This window comes from Protomyctophum bolini, assembly GCF_963924005.1.
Source record: "Protomyctophum bolini genome assembly, chromosome: 4".
NCBI classification, from domain to species: Eukaryota; Metazoa; Chordata; class Actinopteri; order Myctophiformes; family Myctophidae; genus Protomyctophum; species Protomyctophum bolini.
The window spans coordinates 21,295,827-21,309,183 of record NC_137865.1 but is presented as its reverse complement, the minus strand read 5'-3'; the positions used below and the strand labels follow the sequence as shown (position 1 = coordinate 21,309,183).

General features: G+C 41.3%; 2 protein-coding genes across 6 annotated transcripts in view; both read right to left on the bottom strand.

The window, feature by feature from the left end:
- Positions 1–3,379: 3,379 nt before the first annotated feature.
- btbd11b (BTB (POZ) domain containing 11b) overlaps positions 3,380–13,357 on the bottom strand; it is a 115,784-nt gene continuing 105,806 nt past the window's right edge. For 2 of the 5 annotated variants that reach the window (XM_080762023.1, XM_080762025.1), the window contains exons 14-17: positions 8,227–8,308; positions 8,032–8,100; positions 7,433–7,558; positions 3,380–5,735 (exon numbers count right to left, since the gene is read on the bottom strand). In XM_080762023.1, the coding sequence (XP_080618149.1) occupies positions 5,526–5,735; positions 7,433–7,558; positions 8,032–8,100; positions 8,227–8,308 (487 nt within the window). In that variant the 3' untranslated portion in view covers positions 3,380–5,525. The remainder of the gene's footprint in view (positions 5,736–7,432; positions 7,559–8,031; positions 8,101–8,226; positions 8,309–13,357) is intronic. The other 3 variants (XM_080762024.1, XM_080762026.1, XR_013963972.1) reach the window with 2 other exon arrangements.
- Positions 11,317–12,564, bottom strand: LOC308313836 (nudC domain-containing protein 3-like; the record flags this gene model as incomplete). Its single annotated transcript, XM_080761165.1, has 1 exon — positions 11,317–12,564. The coding sequence occupies one exon, from the start codon at positions 12,562–12,564 to the stop codon at positions 11,317–11,319; it is 1,248 nt and encodes a 415-aa protein (XP_080617291.1).

Below are 13,357 nucleotides of genomic sequence, written 5' to 3'. Positions count from 1 at the left end.
GATTTAGTTTTTAAAATAATTAATAGTGTGAACTTTTAAATGGGCATTGGACATTGGTATCCAGATTAATGATTAATAATGATCTTTCTGAATGTATTACAAGCTAAAATATGGCTATTTCCTTGTTATTACCCAATTAGTACATAGTCTATGCAAATTATGCAAATGAGGAAAGGTTGGATAATTTCATTATGGCAGGAAATTATTTTATCAAGACAGAGTAAAAGCAAAGAAATTAAACCCTTTTCCTGATTTTGACTGAATTTTTACATAACTAATGGTAACTAATTATGAGGAAAGGTTACATAAATGACTTTCTGATCACTGATCACACAAGTTAACTGGAAGCACAATTATAGCCATTTACAGTTTGTTGATTCATTCGCTAATTATGCTAATTACTCAAATTGCTCAATGTGCAACTTTTAGCAATTTACAATTTACAATTTAGGCATTTAGCAGACGCTCTTAATCCAGAGCGACTTACATTAAGCAAGAACAAAAGCATGGGAATACATCACATAAAAACATTCATCATGAAACATGCGTAAGCTAAGAAAGTAACAGTGGAATATCTATATAATGAAACTTATACGTATAAACTATACATATATACTACTATGCTATACAAATGTACTATGGCGTGCTATGACTATATACAATGCAATTCTAGTGCTGTCTACATAACATGCTATAAGTCTGTTTCAAATGCTATCTAAGTCTACAGAAGTGCTATCTAGGGTAGAGTAAGTGCTATGGCAACCAAGCTTAATCTCATATGCTAAGCTAGATGACATATAAATCATAAAAGTTTGCATTAAACAACCGTTTCGGACGCAGGGCGGCTCACCGGAACCGGGCCGGCATCCTGTGGGTCTGGAACTTCCGGGGACCCCCCGGGAACCCCCACCCGGAGTTGCACCACTCACTTCACACGGGTATGATTTTTAATTTAATTTTGACACGTGTGTCAGTACATGAAGCATACCTCAGAATACCGTTCAAGTGTTTTGCAAACGGCACTACATTCTTGGGGCTGCAGAAACCATGGATACGCCTTAACAACATGTCACTCCTTCCCCTGCCATTCTTCTAAAACCCACACACAAACACGCAGGCACGCACACGCACATGCACACGCGCGCGCGCACACACACACACACACACACACACACACACACACACACACACACACACACACACACACACACACACACACACACACACACACACACACACACAATATAGAGGGAACGCAGATGCAGAAAGTGAATGGCAGTTTGAGTGGCAAAGTGAGTGACAAAGTGAATTTAACATTGTTTAAAGTCATTTAATGCAATCAAATAGGACTTTTCTGTTTTGGAAATATGGGTTGTCAAGGCCAGAAAGTAGTTTTTGCCAATATAGGTAATCCCGCAGAACTTCCAGGTATGATGAATGATGATGATGTCACATGCATACCCTCTATATTGCCTCAAGTGCATGTTGTTTTTTCCCAGATCATGAAGGTGATGGACTGCATTTGAATCGACTGCAGTTATAAAATGTCCTTTCTCCAAAGTAGCACACACACTGATTAAGGCACCAACTTGCTCATGCAGGAGCTCACTTGTAACAATCTTCGCTTGTAACAGAGTAATTCTACATTGTGGTATACACTAGTATACTGTTGCCTTTACTTAAAGCAGCTATAAGCAATAATATGTAAAAATTCAGACAGCCTGCAATGAGTAAAAACAAGAGTACTTCCACCACTGATGGGGAATGATCTCATCTTTGGCGTGGCTGTTTTAGTCCCATAAATCATGATCTGTGTACTTTACAAAGTACAGAAGTTACACACAAGTAATTTGTAGAGACAAATAAGCCCAATATCCGTCTCACTGAACTCTGCTTACAAATAATTACTGGCATACTGGTGGCATTTAACTGGCACACCACTTGGGCCAGCGATGACAGTAATTGAAAAATAAATATCATCCGACTACATAATGTTTGTTAACTGAAGGTCATTTTAGATAAACTATCAAGGAAAACGAAGAGAGGAAAGAATCTCTCTTATGCAACTATTCATTGAGAGCAGTAGTGCAGTAGTGCAGTGACCACATACTTGGCTCCTACAGATTCCTTTTTGCCGGAGTCTTGAATACTGAACAAAGGCAAGTCTGTTCTCTCTAGACTGCTGTTACAAAAGCTTTCCTTCTCTCTCTCCATCTTTTGAGAGTCCTCACTGTAATGTCCTTACTGGTCCATTTGTACGAGAGTGACAGAACTTTAAAGGTCCATTTGGTTCCATTCGTACACTCACTTTACAGTCACTCATAATTGTAACAGTGTTGAGGCCTCTTGCATGCAAAAAATGTAATCAATGATATTTTTTCAAAGTCATTGTCAGATAATAAATATTATATACCAGTAAGACACCTTGAGGGCGAGGTCACTTTGAAACAACAGAGCTTCTTAAAACGGCACAGTTAAGAAGCAGGAGTTAAACTATTAATCTGGTGTCCGGTGAGGTCAGATATATAGAGTTGCTGGCCGGCTCCATATATGCAGATCTAGGTGACGTTCCAGTCTTCATAGTAAACTGCGACCTAGACTACGGTCGCAACAACACATAGATTAGATGAAGGAAAGCCTAATCTGGTTTTTAACTGCCTGTTGTGTGGCAGATAATGTTGTTTGTTTGTTTTGTCTTGAATTGTGGGTCACGGTGGCACAGTCCGAAGTGCTGTCACCTCTCACAGCTAGAAGGTCCGCTGGGGATGCTGTGGGCGCTGGGGGCGTGTTCTCTCCTCCGCGTCATCAGTGCCCATAACAGAGGCGGGGTTGGCGAAAGGGCCTTTCTGTGTGGAGTTTCATGTTCTCCCTGTGTCCCCTAAAACATCCATGCAAAAACATGCAGTAATCCTGGTCTCTAAACTACCTCCCCCTGGCCAGCCTGATGGAGGGGAAAGGAACTATGTCTGGCCGGGGAAACTCCCCCGTCAGGTGAAAAGAAGCAGCATGCATAGAAGAAAGCATGAGGTTAGTCCGCCGGCCCCCGAGGTTGGCAGAGGAAGTGTAGCGCCCAGGATTATTATTAGATAATTGACACTGGGTGAAAAAAATGGGTTGCAAAATCATGGGATAAAAAAAAAGGATTGAATTGTTAAGGATGTGTGCCGTTAAAACCCCTCTCTCCAACTGAGATTTGAAGAACAGAGATTTAATGTTGACAAATGACAAAACAATAAATTGCAATTGCAATATAGGCTACTTCTCCAAACAAATGATGTGTTAAGTAGTTAAGAAGTGGATGTTGTGTTTAGCAAGTGATTGCAAAATAATAACCTTGAGAGGACTCATAGTATTCTTTATATTAATCTTTATAGAGGAAGCAAGTCACACATGTACATACATGTTTCACAACTGGAAAACACAACCGCGGACCAGGTCTCTCAGCTGAGGACTGGCAACAGACCAGTGGTGTACATTCACTTGAGTACTGTACTTGAGAAAAAGTACATTACGAATTAAGAACTTATTTCAGAATCAGAATTTCAACCATACAGCATTGAAAATAGCAGAGCTACACGTTCACAACGTGCCACAATGAGACGTTGTAGAACTGCTATTTTCACTATTATTATTAATCATTTTCTGCAACATTTCTGGAAAATCTTTGCATTTTTTAACTGGAAGCAATGTATTGATATTAGAGCTGGGACTCGATTAAAAAAATTAATCTAATTAATCAGAGGCTTTGTAGTTAATTAATCTAGATTAATCGCATTTTAATCGCATATCAATATTCAAACTGAGAACAGCGAGAAACCTTTTTTTTTAATGTTTTTTGGTATCCCAGTGAATCAATGAATAGTGACTACAGGATACCACTCATTTTCAACATTTTACTGTAATTAATATAACTGTTATATAATATAACCTGAAAATAATAAAAAGTCACCCCATTCTGTGTTGCCTAGAACTGGAGGTCTGAAAGAAATGTAGTAACAGTAACAAGTACATCTCAGTGACATCACAAAGCTGAACTTACTTTTTTTTGTTGTCAGACATCCAGTTCTAGGCAACACAAAATGGGGTGACTTTTTATTATTGCCAGTTTTCAGTACTATAGATTAGAAAAGCGCCCAGTGAGAAACGTTCCGCGGTGAAAAAAAAGGTGCGATTAATTTATCTGTAGTTAATCGCGATTAATTTTTCTGTAGTTAATTAATCTAAATTAATCGCAATTAGTCCCGGCCCTAATTGATATTAAAAAGAAAATGTACTTTATAATTTATACTTGTAAATAAATTACTGAGTACACGTTGTCGAGTAGTATTTGACCAGGAGTATCTATACTTTGACTCAAGTACTCGAGTACTTTGGAACAGACCAGGAGAACTGGAGCCTCCCTCTCTCTCGTTAGCTGAAGACACTTTCACTGCTTAGACATTTAGACCATGCTGATCACAAAAAAAAAAACACATTTCAAATCCTTTCAGTCAATGTCATGCAACTCCTCAACCCGACGCATTCAGACAATTAAAGGCAAAAAGAAAAGAAAACACTACCATTCCTCTGACATGCTACATTCTAACATTTATAGAACAATAGGACATTTAAAAGATAAGCCTTCTTTTTACAGCAATATCCAATGCTAAGACATGAGAAAACATCTCTGTATATGTACATTAACTTACAGGGAGGGAGCTAATAAGAGCTCTGTTTTATTTTTATTTTCTTTTTATTTTTTACTATCAACAATATTTACACAATGGTAGAAGACATACTTCTACTCGGTTTCCAAAGTCGAACATTGACAAACGTTGCATCACGTTACAGTTACATTTTAATTGCTTTGTCTTGTTTGGCTTAGAGGAGTATTCACTTCAGCATGTATTATGCTAACTATGAGGGCTGCGACACAAAAACAGAGAAGTAGTATTTCCAGTCCAGGTCCAGAGGTATACGACGATGGCAATGTGTGAGACATCTCCCCGATCCACATACCGTATCTTCACTCACTCTTCGTTGGTCAACAGGGTAGACCAATGGGCATGCCACGTTACAATGGCAGTTGCGGCCCCTCTCTGCCTTGCTTCCATTAGTTTCAACTCTGTCCAAACAACTTGCCTCTATTCATAGGTCTTGCAGTCCCGACTTTAGACCCGCTCAGGTCTGGTGCGAGCGTGTGTTGTTGAATACTACCACTCTGTGAAATACTTGCTGAATGACACTTGACTAGTGTTATTGGCGAATAGGAAGAGTACACCGCTATCTCGTTGTGACAGTTTTTTTGTATTTTTTTAGCATATCACGTGGATGTCGACGGGACAGACGCAGAGTCGTCGCTATCTGTGCATGAGACAACAGATTGTTGGAGGAGGGCTTCATCACGGGCAACACAGATCACGGTGGGATAAGACCTTTTTGTCACACTAAAGACAATGTATCCGCTGAAGAGATCACTCTATCTCATAGACATGTAATAATAAGGTTTTCATTGGAACTATGAACCGGTATTGAGCCGAGAGGGTTCAGACGATGGATCCCTTGGAAGAGGACAGGTGGATGGACTGGATGCGGGCGGCCAGGGTCTTCTCCAGGTCCTGCAGGATCTCACAGCCGGGACTGTCGGGTGGCATGTCGTACAGCAGCTGTTTGAAGGGCTCCACCTCCATCAGGATCACCATGTTCTTCAGGAAGTAACCCTCGATGTAGGCGGCCAGATCTGGAGCGTCCAGGAACTGTCCAGGGGAGGTGGGACACAGAGAGGCACATGCTTAACGCAGTGGTTCTCGAAACGTTTTGATTTAAAGGTCCCCCCATAACTCTGAGAGTGTGCGGTTCCATGTGGTTCAATTTGTACACTCTCAGGTGCTCTTTACACGAGGATCGTGTTCATAAAAAACGGAAAAATAAAGTATCATTTGCTGCTGTCATTTAGACGAGAACCGTGTCCACAGGAGGTGAAAACGCAACAAAGTGAAACCACCTCCCAGAGTGGAAATCTTTTAGAACGCCGTTTCCTATGGTCTCCATATAAACAGGCAAAACGGTGGATACACAAAAATTGTGACATCATGGCTTACGTCAGCTCTGGTCGGCACACCCGTGTCCTACGTTTTTACATGGTGTCATAGGCATGCGTCAGTTGCTAGGGGAAACGAACAACAACAACCATGTCGGATAGTCCGGTTTGCTGGAGGTGTGATGAGGACGCGACGTTTGTTTACTTTCTGTGTAGAAGAAGAACGGAAGTAGTTCTACGCATGCGTGACTTATGTCTATGGTTTATATATGCGCTGCGTCACACGGACCCCACAAGGACACGCGCCACCTAGCGACCTGGCATATATATGCATGCACTTTGTAGCGTTTTCATTCAAGTGTGCGTTCTCATGTAAATGGTCCAAAAAAATGAGAACGCAACGGGACTTTGACGTGTTATATGGAGATGGTCGCCGTCTAAATGAGGCCTCAGAGTTTTTGACCTTCTCTGTCACAAGCTCGCGGCCATGTTCTATTGTAAATAGCAGACCTAACATGCTCACTAAGTGGCTCGGTAATGAAGTTTCAATGATGTAGTATGCACATAGCGCAAACAGCACATGTTAGCCATGTATGATAATGTACGAACAACACGCATTTGTGCGACCACAAAGGACTGACTATCGTAAACGATACAGACTAGAGACACCTTAGTGTATTTTTGGACCACAATTCTTGAGACTACTCAAAAGCGCTCAAAACAAAGTCGGACAGTGTTTTAATTAAGCTACTCCAATTTCCACATGACTGTGTTGTTGCTGTAAAGTGAATCCTTAGAGTATAAACTCTAAGAGTGAATCTTCTGTGCAGACGGCGTGTGTTACTCTTCATGCCGTTCCGACGATGGAATCATTGGGATGTATGGGTTGTTGCCAGTGTTGCGAACTGTCGTGACAGAAATAAGCTAACCAACCTCCAAAAAAATAATCCAAGTGTGGCTGGAAATAAGCGGGCGCTGTTCTTGCAGCCTGAACTGGGACAAGAGCTATGTTATGTGCATGTGAGCAGCCATTGGACTGGCCCCATGAAGTGAACAGAGTTGTCAGACGACAAACTACTAAACTAGGTGGCGAACTTGTCTTGTTATTTCCATTCTATTCTTTGACCAGCTTGAAGATGATAAAAAGGTTTGTTACTTGTAACAGTTTTCATAATGTGGTATTGCAATTTGCAACTTTTACTTTTACTTAAAAAGATCTGAGTACTTCTTTCAAGGCTGATCATACGTACGATAATTCCTAGAGTCCCCAAAAAGGGACTCTAATAAATTAGAAAGAAATCTGATTAAAAAGCCTATAAGATATTTTTGACTAGGGATCTCTTCTCTCCAATACGTAGTTTTCTGTTCTGTTTTAGCATGTTTAGTTCTATGCTGTCATGGAGCCTCTTGTACCTTGGTGTGGTTATAGATCTCAACGCAGGTCTCTGTGTTGATGTTCTTGGAGCAGATCATTTCACAGTGCCTCTGCAGCGCCTCAAGCTGGAAGAACTTGGCTGCCGACAGAAGCTGCAACGACAACTAAAAGTCATACACAACTTACTAACCCAATTATCGATCAAGGTGCTAGTGCAATGGCTACTGTGGGCTGAGATATTAAGTTAAGGCTCAAAAATAGTTAAACTGCTTATACAATAATCGTCAGAAATGCGTCCATTCATCTGTATAATTCATCTATTGAACATTTGTAGAAAAAGTAAGTTATAGTTAGTTATAAGTTATTTGTCATCTATCTGCTCTGTGCATTTTTACAAAGCCAGAAAGGCAAACAGAAACCCTCTCCACAAACAATTAAATTATTAATCACAATTTATTTGTATGACAATTGATCTTCAACTAAAATATCATGATCGTGACAGTTCAGTTTGCGTTTGTTCCAACTATAAGCATAGAAGCGTCCAAAACTGTTCCATAGAATATGGAGAGATAAGAGGTTTCTGCCTGACAGCAACGGTATGGCTCATGTATGTGGTTCATGTTGATGATGAGCTCACCTCCATAACATCAGTGTTCCTGAGGTGCAGAGCCTCGGCTCCCCCACAGTAGAGGTACTGCATCACCAGCTACAACCAATCAATAAACTATCAATAACATACAGTGGAACATAACATACAGTACTGTATATATAGCGAGAGGAAGAAGTATGGCAAGTACTGAAGGATTGATTCAAAATGCCCTCATCACGTTACCTGAAAAATATTATATTTCACATGGCTGATTTCAATGCACGTGTTTTCTCCCAAGGGCCTGTTTGCTAGAAGAGTCTTGAACCTTTAGGGGGAGGGAGAGAGAGAGAGAGAGAGACACAGACAGACAGACAGACAGAGAAAAACCACAACCATGGTCAACAAACTTTAATCTTGATGCAATATTTTCGGATTGATGCTCTGAACACTAACGGCATGTATTGCGTTACATGACTCAGAATCAAAACTACACAAGGTTGACTTTCATAGATCAGTACAAATGCATTTTCTTCATGTTCTGTTTTGAAGGACGTGACAGCAGAGGACTGCCACAGGCGTCAACAGCAGACATATCTTTATCACGTCATTACTCCTTGCTAATTTTCTGACTGGCCAGATCAATCAGCCAATATGTCCAAAGTGGACGTCCTCGCTCTCGGCACCCCACGGGGGCTTGTGCCAAATTCATGGCACACCAAGCAGTGGTGGCAGCCGATAGGGTTGAGCCTGCTCAGAAACCCATTGACTTCCATTATAAAATTAGATCCACTGCCTGAAAAATCATGTTTGTTTGGTTAATGCATTTTTGGCTAAAATACCCTGGTGCGTTCTTGCGATATGCCTCTAAAACATTCATATCATTTTAAACACCAAAAACACTATTATCTGCTTCAGATCAGTATTCACTGATGAATCTGGTTTGAGGCAGGGCACGAAACTGTGTTTAAGGAGATATATTATTTATTAGCTTTAAATTCTGAATATGGTCATAAGGGACAGAAGTAGAAAATGCACAAATTCCTTCTGCTCATTTTGACCACTAACAAATGTTTTTCATCCGTTCCTCTTAATTAAACACAAATCTGATTAATAATGGACAGGCAGGGCATTTTTGACTGCACCATGTGGACAGCAATCTTCTTCTGTAAACGAAACCATTTTGTTTGTAACCCATTGTCCTGAATATAAGACTGTTTCTTTCCAATGGAAATATCCTAAAAAACGGGGTCGTATTATAATTGGGGACTAGACTATTTGACATTTAATGTTCTTTTCCCACAGATGAGTCTTGAAAAATGGGGGTCTTATAATAGTCATTATAGTCACTTATATTCGACACAAGGTATTTTGGATATTAAAATATAGAGGGGTCAAACTACTGTCCTGAAAGACAGCAAAGATAAGCATCTCATGGCTGTGGCTTTCCCTGTTGCTTCTTTTTTAATGTTTTGTTGAACAAATTCGGACACATATAACATAAAAGCAATGGTGAATATAAAACCACATAAAATGACATAAAGAAAACAATAGAATACAAAATTCAAAATAAAGAAAACTAAAACAAAAAAAAAACAGAAAACAAAAAAAGAAAAACAATCGTACACATACATTTCTCTTGACTGTGTAGTGTGTACTATACACGGCCATAGTCATGATGTTAAAGGCCACACTATCTGTATTATACCCTGTGTAATGGTTGTTCTCAAAGTGGGGTCCGGGGATACCGAGGGGTCTTTGCGGGAGCTACATTATTGGTAACTCTTGAGAGTGTGCAAATAGAACCAAATGGACGCTTAAGGTCCATTTCATTACACTTGTACACTGTCAGAGTCATGGGTGGTCTGTGGCCTAATGCATTGCAAAGTGGGGGTCCTTGAAATGGAAAAAGTCAGAGAATTCCTGTGTTGAGATTTTCAACACAATTATATCTCCCACTCGCATAACCACTGAGCACAAACCACTATGACAGAATGCAGGAACAAGGACGGGACACACACGACTAGACGCCTTCAGAATCACAATAAATGTTTCCATTTAACACACGCAGACAGGGTCCCCAGATGCTCCTGAAAGCATGTAACCATTGTAACGCTATGGATGAATTGGATAAGTTGTCTAGTAATCTCATCTCTCCAGTCTTTGAAATTGACACTATCTGCGCCCTGATGTCAGAGAGTTGGTTTCACCCAAGAATAAACTTGGGACCAGGGACACATATATACGTATACATATACTGTACATATATACATTAATATAAAATAAATGCAAACAAAAATGAACAATGCAATATGTAAATCATCTTTGTTTCAGTTTTTCCACCGTCATATCTGTTGTCATTTTATCCCAATCAATCAATTAGATTTCTGAAGGTGCTCTCTATTGTTAAGTCTTGTACAGCGTCTCCGAGTAACAGTTATTTTGGTTCAGGCTTCCTCACGAAATGGTAGAAGCATCAATAATAATAACACTAAATATACAGCATATAAAACGAAAAAAAGAATAATCAACAAGAGTTCTGCTGTTGTCCTAGCCCTTAAGGTGCTTGAAGGTGCTGTATGTAAGGTTACTACTAGGTTAGAAACATCTATATTTTAAACACCTACTTTAAACACATCATTGTGCATACAAAAGCTATAAAGTGACAGTTGCCAGTGTGCTTGGCATTAGTTCAACACACAGGCCGCCTCTGACTGTAGACAGGCAGTGCATGAGAAAGCTGTAAAGTGACCTATGCCATTATCCTTGGCATTAGTCCAACACAGATGCTTGCTTCGGACCGCAGACAAGCAGTCGGGGTGGAAAATCTAGTTAGGCGGAAATGGCCGTGGCCTACATTACATGGTGAGTTGCGTCATGATCCTGGGAATCCAAGGAAAAAATGTTGTTTGATTGTACGACATATACAGTTCAAGAGTTTGTAGGCTAAAACATGAAGGCGGCCTGTTATAGCGCCACCAAATCTAGGGTAGAGGTTCTTCCATGGCTTATGGGAGTATGCACACAAAGTGATGTGAAGATCGGTCCACATACACACACACACACACACACACACACACACACACACACACACACACAGTCACACAGACAGGGGCGAAAACATAATCTGTGCCTCCCGGACCGTCGGCCTGGTGGAGACATTTAGGCGCGCCTGCATGTCTCGAGCTATGGACTACCAACCATGTCCCTCCTGTGCTCTTTGATTGATTGAATATTTTATCAGACATAAATGCAAACCAGTATGAGTATAGTCAAACATTTTGGCTAAAAGGATTACACCAAAAAAGTCCTTGCAGTCTTGTTTCCATTGGGATCCTATGTATCCAATTCATGTAGCTTCTGATCGTTGTTGAGTCTAAGTCCGTCCAGAGCAGCAATGGCCTCTTCATCAACTGTGGCCAGGGGACGCTCACAATTAATCTCAATCTCTGGTTCTCCTTTCAGTAATGTTTTCCACCAGATGTTTTCCCACTTACTGAGTGATAGAACCACGCGACGTCCAGGTTCAAATTTACACGTAGAGTTTTCAGCGTTAACCCTGTGGGTAAACTCTCCCTGTAAAATTACTTTCTCGTGTGTCCCTTCCGTCAAAGAGACATGTACGCTGCTGTTCTCCAGGTTAACCTTCACCTGTCTCCCCTTGATAGCTGTTTTAGGGACATATACACACACCTCTACGTCTGAGTGATCTTGAGACCACTTGTAGTTGTCCCTCAAAGCCCCATCAGAACTTTCTGGGTTAGAATGAAATTTCTGCTGACATACTTCTGCTGTGTTTATCCTTGTTGCAGTTGTCTGGTCTGGTGGCGATTGAACAGGATCGTTACTAGGGAGCAGAGGGCCGGAGGCTGAATTTGAGGTCTCCATGGCACCTGAGGTAGAGTTTGTCTCTGTCTGGGCATCAGCAGCAGTCGGTTCCAATGTCTCCTCTTGCTTCTGTGCACACTCTACTGGTGGTTGAAGAGGATCGCTGCTTGGTGCACACTCGACCGATGGTTGAAGAGGATCGCTGTTGGGTGCACACTCGACCAATGGTTGAAGAGGATCGCTGCTTGGTGCACACTCGACCGATGGTTGAAGAGGATCGCTGTTGGGTGCACACTCGACCAATGGTTGAAGAGGATCGGTGCTGGAGAGCAGAGGGCCATAGGCTGAATTTGAGGACTCCATGGCACATAAGGTAGAGTTTGCCTCTGTCTGGGCATCCACAGCAATCTGTTCCAAAGTCCCTTCTTGCTGCTCGACTTCAAGCTCTGGAACCTCTGGAGGAACATCTCTGGTTTCCTCTCTCAGCCCAACGGTTTCCTCCTCTCTCGGCTGTCTCTCTCTGTCCTGCTCCGCAATCCGCTCAAATAACTTGAATGATGTGAGGACTATTTTCTCGGCCACACCAGGAAGGAACCCCACTCGGTCATCTGGACTTGATGAGAGATGGTAGAAGTCTGTCTTGCGATACAGAAACCCAAAATAGATCTGTATAAAGTCTTCTAAGTTTCCAACATTCTGCAAGATGCCAAAGAACGTGTCGTCGTACATTTCCGTCATTTCCAACGGCGACGCCATTGGAAGTCGATAACGCTCTAAATGATTCAGTAATGCTTAGAACGGCTTAGAACGGGGTTCTGAGATATGACTCATATGCTTAGTCGGAACAGGAATGACAGCAGTCTGAACATTATACAGTTTAAGTACCCAGTCTGGTCACAGTGGTGTGATATATATTACGCCTCTCAGCCAAAGCCATATATGGTTATTATTACATTCTGACCTCACATGTGATTACGAGATGGTCCAATGGCTCTGCCTCTGGTGAGGTCGGAACGCGTACAGTATATGGCTTTCCAGCATCTTCTGTTATGTTTAAGATCAAACTTGGCATGTACTGTATGTCTCATGAGCTGAGGTGATCAACGGTCTATCCATGGGTCTGAGAACGTACACATCCTCAGTGTGTTTGGGAGATTGTATGCATCAGCTTTCCTGACTGGCCAACCCAAGCAGTTGGATTAACATGGCATAATGTAGAGAATGATTGTTCAAACAAATCTATATTCAACAGCAAACAAGTTATGCCACTCTCATGTTAGAGGATTTTCTAGAGCGACTTTTATTTTTATTTTGCGAACACACAGCAAACAGCTCTGTGATTGTAGTGGAGATGAATCTTCTGTGAGGTAAGAAATTACGGGGAAAAAAGATGGCAGTGGGTGGTAACATAGGTATTAAATCTGGCAGATCTCGTTTTAAAAAGGGACGCAGGTAGACAGACAGGCACAGAGATCTCCAAAGGACACAGACAGATGGGTACAACACGTATATTGCATACCTTGAGCCTACTTGGAACGATGCAAGTTGG